The 12,011-nt window shown below is 42.7% G+C and overlaps 1 protein-coding gene across 3 annotated transcripts in view; it reads right to left on the reverse strand.

The window, feature by feature from the left end:
* cntn5 (contactin 5) overlaps window positions 1-12,011 on the reverse strand; it is a 442,606-nt gene that overhangs the window by 45,562 nt on the left and 385,033 nt on the right. For 2 of the 3 annotated variants that reach the window (XM_077248330.1, XM_077248329.1), the window contains exons 15-16: window positions 7,739-7,859; window positions 3,860-4,018 (exon numbers count right to left, since the gene is read on the reverse strand). In XM_077248330.1, the coding sequence (XP_077104445.1) occupies window positions 3,860-4,018; window positions 7,739-7,859 (280 nt within the window). The remainder of the gene's footprint in view (window positions 1-3,859; window positions 4,019-7,738; window positions 7,860-12,011) is intronic. The other variant, XM_077248331.1, reaches the window with a different exon arrangement.

Below are 12,011 nucleotides of genomic sequence, written 5' to 3' on the forward strand. Positions count from 1 at the left end.
TTATAGATCAAAAGTTCAGTATGGCGTACCACAAGGCTCAGTACTAGGACCGTTGCTGTTCACTCTGTACATGCTACCCTTAGGAGATATCATTAAGAATGTAGGATTACAAATTTTATTTAAAGGTTTAATTGAGCTTCCAATACAATAGTATAGAAACTGAGAAAGTTTATTAGTGTGGATTTTGTATCTAAGGTAAATGATGTCACAAACCTGCCTGTTCCTGTCTGTCCAGCTCTCTATTGTAAGTTAATTGGTCAGAGCACTGAGACTATCACCTTTTGTCTTTATGTACTGCCTGGCCATTAAGATAATGTGAAGGTATCGGTGAAGAGTCTGTCTGATTGGATTAGGATATTTACATTACACTGTTATGCTGATTGGATTAGGATTGGTAACACTCTCAGTCTAGGGCACATTCCTTAACCGGTATGCCTCATTTACATGCTTTTGTTTCAGAGTGCCTCCACCTTTAGGTAACTCCTCCCCCTGAAAGGGTATATGAACTAAATGTATACTGCCTTAGTTAGACTTGACTTGACTTGGGTACGAAGCAGACTACAGCAAATAAAGAATCCTGCTTAAATAAGTCTCCTGGTTTTCACTTCTGAGTTTTTCTACACTTAAGAAGAACAAGGTTTACAACAGAAGCATGGCATTTTTCATGGCAGTTTTCACTGTTATGCTGATGATACTCAGCTCTATATTTCTTCAAGCTCTGACGAAACTTACCAATTCACCAAATTAACGGAATGCATAGCTGATGTAAAAAATTGGATGACTAGTAATTTCCTACTACTTAATTCTGAAAAAAAACAGAGGTTCTAATTATTATTAAAAATTCTAATGAAAAAATACAATCTAAATTACGTCATATGCTCTCAATGACAAATGCAGAACAATTAGTTGATGGGTTCATGACATTAAGGCTAGATTATTGTAATGCTCTTATGGGTGGTTGCCTTGCACGCTTAGTAAACAAATTACAGCTGGTCCAAAATGCAGCCGCTTCTTACCAGAACCAGGAAGTATGACTATATTAGCCCGGTTCTGTCAACACTGCATTGGCTCACTATTAAACATCGTATAAATTTTAAAATATTGCTGATTACTTACAAAATACTAAATGGTTTAGCTCCCCAGTATTTGAGCGAGCTCTTAACGCATTATAGTCCTTCACATCTATTGCGGTCTCTAAATTCCAGCCAGTTGATAATACCTAGAATATCAAAATCGACTGCTGGCGGTAGATCCTGTTCCTATTTAGCACCAAAACTTTGGAACAATCTTCCTAACATTGTCCGGGAAGCAGACACAGTCTGTCAGTTCAAATCTAGACTAAAAACACATCTCTTTGGCTTAGCATACACATAACACATTATAGACTTCTATAATTCAATGTTAGGCTGCATAGTTTAGATCAGCCGGAACCGGGAACACTTCCCATAAATCCTGATGTACTTGGTACACCATAAGAAGGATGGCGTCTACGCTAATATTAGTCTCTCTGTTTGTCCCGAGGTTTACCGCAGTCCGCCGGATCCAGCCCGTATCCGGATCTGATGAAGGACCTGCGCCTGGACACGACGACAATGCAGTCCTGAACTGTCAACCAGTCTCTCCTCTGTGAAGGCCTCCTACCCTTTACCTCTGTACTGATAGAACGTTGTCGAGATAATTCCAATTCATGTGGCTACTTGGAAGCGATAAAAAATTCTCAGAGCCACCAGGCACTGTTTTATTCAAATGAGCGGCCGGATCACATTAAAGAATTTTTGTTAGAACGGTGTCGTGTTGGCGGCCCCTAAGTTAATAACTAATGATCGTTGCAACGGAAGTGAATCAATCAAAACTTTAGCTGGACAATAACTTTATTCTAAGTTGGCTGTAAAGCCAAAACAATCTATGTCACTTTAATTTCCTATTATCACTGTAAAGCTGCTTTGAAACAGTCCATATTGTTAAAAGCGCTATATAAATGAAGCTGACTTGACTTGACTTCTACATTTTTTTCTTTTGATTTTGGGATAAAAATATGAACCATTTCAAGCTAATGGAAGAGTTAGGTTATGCTTTATAACTATTAGTTTATAGTTAATTCATATATCATGAATTGTAGTCTCTACATTGTTAAAGTGCCCCTATTGTGCTATTTTAAAAGTTCCTAATTTTGTTTTGGAGGTCTCCTACAAACTGATGTAAACAATACAAGGTTTACATGCATCAAAAGTAGAAAAAATAAACTAAATACTTTTCTCATAATATACATTGCACATCACCAAATTTTTCAATGACCCTCAAACAACTCGTTGGATGAATCAGTCTGTCTAAATTCCTCCTTTCCGCGAGGGCCAGATGGCCTAGTCTGTTGTGATTGGTCTACCACTACAGTGCTTGTCAGAAGCTAAACTCAGTCCGACTTGTTTAGGCGGTTCAGAGTCGATTCTTTCTTTAGGGACACAGTAACTTTATCTATTTATCGTGCACTTTCGACTTTACAAGAACCACTTGACGTGAAGCGGGTTAAAATGTTTATTTCCGTAAGTTACAGTGTAATGCTGGATTGATGTTATGTAGATCTATTGTTTACATCAGTTTTGTGCTTTAATAGTAGGGTAATCATTGCAGGTCATTTGTATAAACATCTGCGTTTAGCTTCAAATGGTGTCTTCGACCATGATATTCTGTAAAAATGAAGACCATCTTTTTTGGCATTCTGATTCCGACATCCACATGCACAACAAATATATATTTTTTTCTTATTCTGTGAATTTCGCCCGTTTTCCTCCACTTGTTACTACTTTTTTTTTTCTGCCACCACAATGCGCACGCAGCTACAGTATAGTCATGTAACCGTGACGTCTATTGAAATAAAGTGTCACCCCTTTTAGCCATTATTTACTTCTTTAGATTTTTTTTGTGAAGTAATTGATTTACATAATGTTATATTTCTGTGATTTACCATCTATTAAGTCAACTGAATAGAATGCGCAATAAATTACTAAAATTGTGTAATAAAGACGATTTGACCTCCTGTTCTAAAGTGAAAAGTATATTCACATTAATTAATTATTTGAATGACACTCATTGAGTAACGTTCAAGTTTATTCACTAGAATAGGCTAGTAATTATGGCTAAGTTGCCAGTAATACAGTACTACTAAATACCATTTCTGGTATGTTCATGCTTAACTACCACATAAATAATGCCCAATATTCCTTTACTACATATTCAGTTAATCATTAACTACTGGTGTGGTACTGCTTAACTACCATATGATTATGGACCCTTACAATAACTGCCGAACTCACTATTTGTACACAATGTATTAAAAATATAGAGACTTCAATATTACAACTAAAAACTAATAGTTTATAAATGATTTATAAGAATCACTGTATACTTATTATAAAGGGTTTCCAAAAAAGGTAACCTACTACTGACCTTCAAATTAATTTGCCATTAGATTTCAGCCAGTGACATTTACAAAAGCACAACAGACATTTAATACAGCCCCACTGTGCTCTTGCCACACATCCTTACAAACAGATGGGAGGAAAAGTCAACTCCCAGAACTTGAGTCTGCATTCAGAGACAATGTTAGCAGTTATATGCTGAACGCTTTGGAATGAGATCTTATAGAACAAGAAATATAGAAGTACTTGATTCACTGACCATTAAAACTTCAACTTTTATATGCAACCTAATGAGCTAGATCAATCGTAGTCCATACTTGTAATATATAGATATACTTGTATATTTCACTAGCATTTGATTATGATTTGAATTGCATCATGTCATTTGCATCACTTACACACACAGCATAAACTGTTACATTAACATGTATGAAAGTGATTACCGGTTTTCACTGTTTGCCAGCCCAGAGAGACCGGGCTACGTGCCTGTACATTGTAGGTGGTGATTGGACTGTGGTTGTCAACACCATGGCTCCATGACAATGTCGCAGTGGTATCTGTGATCTCCTCTACAATCACCACTCCAGGAGGTCCAGGAGGGCCTGAAAGGAAGATGAAAAAAAACTACTGAGTCAGTCACAGTACATTAAAAGATACATTTGACAGACTTTCCCACATTCTTTCTCCATGTAAATAGCGAATCCGCCATGGCGCGAGTGCAACTGGCTTTTAAAGGGGTGGTACAATCCCAATTTTAACAAGATGTAAAATAAGTTTGAAATGTTAGCTAAAAATACCCCACAGATAATTTTTTTATAGCATGTTAAAATTTTGTAATTTTGTGTGTGGGCTCTTTAAATGCAAATGAGCTGCTGCTCCTGGCACAGAGGGTGGAGCTTCAACAGCTCATTCTTAGCAGGCCATATAGAGCCCGGGTTTATGTAAATTTGGGGGATTGTAATGTCACTAACTCTGGTGGAAGCTCGTGTAGTACCTATCAGTCTTTTGTTGTAGTCCTTAAAAAGTGATTTCTGTAAAAGAAAATATATCCTTTTGCTTTGAACTTTGAGCGTTGTAACTTTGCAGATTTTGTATATGCTCAAACAGCAACATTACAAACTAACTAAAGTTAGAAAAGTGAAATCATAATCAACCACCCCTTTAAAGGGAATGGGAGATGAGACTCTGGTTGGTTTATTGCACGTTACGCCCACAACACCCCCATTACTCATTAAGAGAATAGGGACAACCCTTTTAGACCATGCGCCGGGTGTGCCAACCATTTTTCCTGTCGTTAGAATAGCAAAAGTGGATTCGGACACGCCCTAAATGCACTTGCGCCGTGCGCTTTAGACCATGGGCTTAATATTTCGTTAATATAGGGCCCTTAATAGTTAACATTCTGTAACTGAGACTATGTTTTAATCTGAATGCATTTATATATGCATCTTTTGCTCTATGTTTTGGACTTCTGTCCACATTGAGACAGCGTTTTTGTCATGAGAGCTTTTTGAAGATGCTCTCCAAAGTGGATTAATCACCATTTTCGTGTTGTAGCATGAGGTATTCAAAACTAAAGACTTATGTTTGGACATGTGAATGATAATGTACCTATAGATATCTATGACTCACCTATTCAGTGGTATCTGTCTGGTTGTTTAGTGCACACCAAGGTTCAGATGGCAGCGTTCAATTTATTCAAACTAACTGCACTAAAAGAGCAATCGCAGCAGAGTTCATTTTCATCAACCAAACCTACCAAGTGTGAAAACACCCTAAATCTAAACGTTAGTCCCGGTATAATTAGCATTCACAAATTTCGAGAAACTCTGTACATGTGGAATTCAAACTTCACTCAATCTCTAATCAAACAAACAAGTGAACTTGCAAAGACCATTGAATGATTTTGCATGACAGATCTCTCGGCAATGATTTCATGCTGATTAAAGAACCTGCTCTCGTTCCTCTTTGTGTCTATCATGGTAGTGCACCAGTCCTCTTAGTCTTGGTTGAATGGTGAAATTTTTCTCTTTCTGTTTTTATACGTGCTCCTGCAGCCTCCTCAATAAATGTAATCTGTGTGAGCAGAAACCGCAACTGGCTCAAGAGGAAAGAGTTGTAACAGAGAGGCTGACAGCTGCTTCGGCCAATGAAAGTCAATGTTCTGTGCGGTTTGAAAGGAGATGTGTTAAAAGGATGGACTGAAAGGTGCCTTTGCATTCAAGGATATTAATATGCACGGTGAGACACCATGGCAGCAGTATTATGGGTTTCTGTTTCAAGTCTGGATGTAGACCACATAAGGGTTTTCCTGTCTGAGAGTAAGCAGTGCACATGTGGATGCGAAGTGGCCAACATCATGAACACACACGTGGCTGATGGTCTGGTAGGGCAGACAACACAGTTCTTTGTAGGCCAAGTGTTTAAAGCATGGATAGGCTTATGACTGTTTGTTTACAAAGGAATCGTACATATCAAGCTCTGGGGAGAGAAGTAATATATTCCACGAAAAATTTATGCAGTAGGAAATAATGGGCGAGATTTTATTTTGTGCAATAGGATTTGTTTGGATAGTGAAAGTAGGCCATGATATAATTGGTTAATATTGATATGCAACTCTGGTTACCTCCTTACTAGCAGGAAAGAAAAGTATTTTTCTCAACCTCTGTCCAACACAATATTTTCAAGGCTAAAATATTTCCTCTGGTATTTCTGCTGAAATAATGACAGTGGTGTTTGTTTTCAAACAGTTTTGATATCATTTAAGTAATCAAACATAATTATTTTTTATGATTCTGCAATATTCAAGATTTTGATTCTGTATGATTTTCAATTAAAATAATAGTTATTGGAGGATTTTTAAAATTTTAGCATTTTAATAAAGTTTTAATTATTATTTGAAGTCATCCTGTGGCCCCCTACAACCAGTTGTAGAGACACAGAAAGCTATTACATTTTACTGAAAGATCATGAAAACTCTTCATTTGTATAATGATTAAGTGGTTTTCAATTTCTAGTCAGGTTTATCATCCTTTAAACATTATATTTGGCATACTAATCCAGTGGTTGCAATCAGTTTTAATTTCTTAAAATCTAACAAATTCGGTCTGATAACTGTCTGAAAAAGAGAAAATATCCAGTGCAGCAGTTCTGTGGATGAAGATACCAGAGGTCAGAGGAGAATGGCCAGACTGGTTTGAGATGAAAGTCAACAGTAACTGAAAATAATCAATTGAGGTCTGCAGAAGAGCATCTTTGAAAGCACCTTGAAGCCGAACCTTAAAGCAGAAGAGCTACTGCAGCAGAAGACAAAAAAGGGTGTCACTCCTGTCAGCTAAGAACAGTAAACTGAGGCTACAATTTGCCGAGCTCACCAATATTGCACAATAGAAGATTGGAAAAACGTTGCCTGGTATGATAAGTCTCGATTTCTGTTGCGAAATTCAGATGGTAGGGTCAGAATTTGGTGTAAACAACATAACAGCACGGATCCATCCTATCCTGAATCAATGGTTCAGGCTGTTGCTGGTGGTGTTTTAATGGTGTGGGGATATTTTCTTTCAAATTTTGGGTCCCTTAGTAGCAATTGAGCATTGTTTAAACGCCATAGCGTACCTGGGTATTGTTGCTGAACATGTCCATCTCTTTACAACCAAAGTGTACCATCTTCTGATAGCCACTTCCAACAGGATAACGCGCCATGTCACCAAGTTCAAATCATCTCAGAGTTGTTTTTGAACATAAAGTAAGTTTACTATACTCAAATGGCCTCCACAGTCACCAAATATAAATCCCATAGAGCACCATTAGGATGCACCATTACCATGGTGGAACAGGAGATTCACATCATGGATGCCCAGCCGACAAATCTGCAGTATCTGCGTAATGCTATCATGTCAACATGGACCAACATCTCTAAGGAAATTTTCCAGCACCTTGCTGAATCTATGCCACAAATAATTAAGGCAGTTCTGTAGGCAAAAGGGGGTCCAACCTGGTACTAGCAAGGTGTACCTAATAAAATGGCTGGTGAGTGTATATTATTTTTCCCCACCCATATAATCTTGATTTTAAAACGTTGTGTGAAAGGTGGAGAAAATTGGGTAACATTTTGTATAAAAAGTTATGAAAACAAATTTAGTTTATCTAATTTTTCATCTCATATTTCATCCCAATAACAGTTGTCATTAACATAATTTTGACATGCTAATTCATTCATAGGAAATAATGAAGGGTGGGACTCTTATCCATAATGATGTGATTGAACTGTTTAATAGTTTATGTATATAAAAAAGTTCTGTACAATATTCTAGTGTACTCACCTCTTACTAGCAGCTCAGCTTCTGCAAGTACACTGTCCGCACTCGTCTGAGCACGGCAGCCATATTTCCCAGCATGCTTCAGGAGGATGCTTCTGATCATCAGGTCTGCTGTGGAGGTCTGCTAAATGGAGGGGAAAAAATAGAAAGTATAAAGTGAAACAGAGATGTGAGAAAAAGAGAGAAATAGACCTCCATGCCGTGTTTGACACCTGAGCAATGGTCTGCTGCTAGCCGCTATTGGCTTGTGTGGATTAAGAGATTCCTGTTCGGTTTAAGAGCACGCGCGCCATTACTTTCCTCAATCTGCTCTTCTCTGGAAATGAGAAACGCCCAAGGCAAGACTGCAAATAATTCAAGGTCCACAGGCAGCTCTTTAGTACTGGGGCTGATTAAAATTACAGCACATGAATCAGACAGCTGGGTGTTGCGCCTCTGTCTGCCATGTACTGTCTCGATGAATATGTGTTGCCTTTGAGGAATATTCTGGATACTTCACCTCAAAAATATAATAGAAAAAAAAAGAAACTGTAGTTTGACATACGAAAAAACTAGGGATGCTGTTGGAACCTTTTTCTTCTTAAGTGTAGGGAAAATTTTGGCCGATACTGATAACCGAAAATACTTTGTAATAATGTTTGAATGCCGATAACCAATATATAATCTAAGTCCAATTTTTTCCATTAAAAGCCATGTCCCAAGCACACAATTGTAATGTTCTCATTACAATTTTATGTAGCCTATATCTGTCACGTTTCACAGGTTTGCCTGTTCATGTTTGTGTGTACTTCCTGGTCTAATAGCCTATCAGCGTCACTTAGTTCCCTTTCGTAGTCACTACGAGTTACGTTGCAACAACAAATGGGGTTTCGCTTAGAAAATGCCATGGGTCTGTGGAATTTGCATAGCGTAACTCCACCCCACCTCGTGGGTATAAAAGGAAGGACGCTGGCAACATGCAGATATGTTTTCGATTTGGAGCCAAGTGTATCACTTCACTCCACAAGCAATCCTGAGATCGACTTCATCTCCATTCTCTTCGAGACGAGCTTCTCTCCAGGTGTTGGTGTGACGGTGAGTTCCAGCGAGTGCACATGCCCTGCTGATCTGGGCAGTGATCTTCAAAAATCTGTGGAATTTTTTCCTCTCACAAAAGAGTTTGCTTGTGGCATATCTTTTTAAAGATGTCTCGCCCGTGCACTTCTGGTTGCGGTCGGCATGTTTCTGAGTTTGATGGGCACATTCGATGTCTTGCGTGTTTGGGCTTAGATCACGCTAAGGCAGCGTTTGTGGATGCTTCTCACTGCGGCAACATGATCATCGCAACACTTCGGTCGAGACTCAATGACCTCGTCAGAGGGAGAGTCCCCTCATCCACCCCCCGAACTACCCCCTCCACTAGAGGTGGTACTTTGGCTGGTGGCCAGGGTGACCTGAGGGTGATGGTGTGGAATCAAGCGCCAACAATTCATCCTAGGCCCACACCCCCCTCTCCAGTGTTGCAACCCGAGAGCGTTCCGATGACGCCTGTGTGTCTTTTGGCGCACGAGGTGGGAAGGAGTCCTCGGGAAATGATGATTTGTCTGTGCTGCCGCCTTTGGGTGTGCCAGCATTGTCCGATTCAGATCCCGAGTTGACTGCCATGCTTTCCCGGGACGATTGGTTTTTGGGTGCGGACGCTGATCCTCGGCGGCGTCCAACCCCAATACCTTTCTTCCCGAACATGCATGAGGAGGTCACGAGGTCCTAGAAGACACCCTTGTCTTCCCATGATCATTCGGCGACCTTCTCCGCCTTTCCTCCTCTCGATGGGGCCGCTGCTAAAGGGTACACTGGGGTTCCCCAGGTCGAACGTTCTGTTGCGATGCAACTGTGTCCGTCAAAGCACCCCTCCAAAGCCTGTAGGTTTTCGTCTACTCTGGTGGTGAAGTCCTATAGAGCCGCGGGGCAGGCAGCTGCCTCTTTGCATGCCATGATCATTCTGCAGGTCTTCCAGGCCCAGATGCTCAGGGACATGCACGAGGGCAGGACTGACCCAGGGCTCTTTGATGAGCTGTGTGTCGCCACTGACCTCACTCTCCAGGCGACGAAAGTGACCACATGCTCCCTGGGCCAGGGGATGTCCACTAACGTGGTCCAGGAGAGACACCTTTGGCTCAACCTGGCCGACATGGGAGATGTAGAGCGAACTCATTTGCTCGACAGTCTCATATCCCAAGCTGGCCTCTTCTGTGGCGTGGTTGAGGACTTTGCCCAACAGTTCTCAACTGCCCAGAAGCAGACTGAGGCGATTAAACATATTCTGCCCCAACGGCCCGGCTGCTGCCTCCACCCAGCCGTCGGCACAAAACCTTCAGTCTGCTCGCTGATGAGGGCGCCCTCCTGTGGCTCCCACCCCTCCCCCTCGGCCCCAGCAGCAGCCTTCACCCGGGCCACGCTGTGGAGGAAGCCGTAGGAAGGTGCCCCAGCCCTCTCCAGCCCTGCGCCCCGCTAATCGCCAGGCTAAGTGGCGCTCCTGAGACGGGCTGCTCAGAGATAGTGGTCAATTCTTCACAGGAGCTGGTAGAAGGGCCGCTGCTCGCCCCAGGGGGAGTTAAGGAAAGATTTTTTCTTTTGTGGTTAAAGAAAGAATCGACATATCCATCTCTGAGCCCCCCTTCCCTCTGGCAGGACGCAGCTAATGATCGTGCCCCCTTTCTGGGACGCTACGCCTCCCCTGTAAGGGGCGGTCATTCTCCCTGCTGCACCACCGAGGGTACGTTTGTGGTTCGCATGACCCCGCTGGCACAGTTCTTGGGAGCCTGGCTAGAGCTTTCCAACCTGTCCCGCTGGGTCGTGAGAACCATCAGGCTCGGCTATGCAATTCAGTTCACACGGTCTCCTCCCCGCTTCAGGGGAGTCCGCTTCACTATGGTCGGAGGCAATGCCGCTGTCATGCGATCGAGACTAAGCCATGCGATCCAGCCAAAATGAGGTCCGGCTTCTACAGCCCCTACTTCATTGTACCCAAGAAAACCAGTGGGTTACGATCAATCCTTGACCTGTGCGTCTTGAACCGATCCCTTCAAAGGCTTCCGTTCAAGATGCTCACAGCCAAACGCATGTGTGTTTTCGAATGTGTGCGGCCACAGGATTAGTTTGCAGCAATCGACCTGAAGGACGCCTACTTCCATGTCTCCATTCTTCCTCTACACAGACCATCCCTACGGTTTCCTTTCGAGGAGCGGGCTACCAGTACGCGGTTCTCCCATTCGGACTAGGTTAACTGGAAGAAGAGCAAACTTTACCCCGTGCAGAGGATCTCTTTTCTCGGAATGGAAATTGACTCGGTCGCCTTGTCCGTGCAGCTTACGAGCGAGTGCGTGCGCAGTCATTGCACGAGACAGTTCGAGGGCAAGAGTGCAGTTCCACTGAAGTTTTTTCAGAGGCTCCAGGGGCCTATGGCATCCGCAGCCACAGCAACGTCGCTCGGATTGCTTCATATGAGACCGCTTCAGCTCTGGTTTCGCGATCGAGTCCCGAGGTGGGCATGGCAACAAGGCACGTTCCGAGTACCAGTTACTCTGACCTGCCGTCGGACCTACACCCGTGGATGAACCTCAAGTTTCTATGGGCCGGAATGCCCTTAGAACGAGTTTCCAGGCATGTTGTTGTCTCAACAGATGCCTCCTCCATGGGCTGGGGTGCAATGTGCAATGGACATGCTTCCGCGGGCTCCTGGACAGGACCCCAGTGTCTTTGGCATGTCAATTGCCTCGAGTTGCTGGCAGTACGCCTTGCTCTGCACCACTTTCTTGGCTGCTCAAGAACCAACACTTACTATTCTGCTCAAACAATACCGCAACAGTAGCGTACATCAACCGACAAGGTGGTCTACGCTCCCGCAACTCGTCCGTCACCTCCTCTTATGGATTCAGAAGCATCTGAGGTCGCTTCGAGCCATTCATATTCCAGGAGACCTGAACTGTGCAGCCAGTGAGCTCTCACGGCTTCAGCCTCTTCCTGGAGAATGGAGACTCCATCCCCAGTCGGCTCAGCTGATTTGGGATCATTTCGGGGACGCGCAGGTAGATCTGTTTGCTACCCACAACTCATCCCATTGCGACCTGTTTTACTCCCTGACCGAAGGCACGCTCGGCACAGTTCCTGTGCAAGATCAGGGAGGACAAGAAGCAGGTCATTGGCCCATCCGGACCTGGTTCTCCAAACTTCTACTCCTCGAGACAGCACCTCCCTGGCCAATTCCTCTGAGGAAGGACCTTCTTTCTCAGAGACG

Source organism: Siphateles boraxobius, unplaced genomic scaffold (assembly GCF_051911475.1).
Source record: "Siphateles boraxobius isolate OS27281-9 unplaced genomic scaffold, OSU_SipBor_1 30, whole genome shotgun sequence".
Classification (NCBI taxonomy): Eukaryota; Metazoa; Chordata; class Actinopteri; order Cypriniformes; family Leuciscidae; genus Siphateles; species Siphateles boraxobius.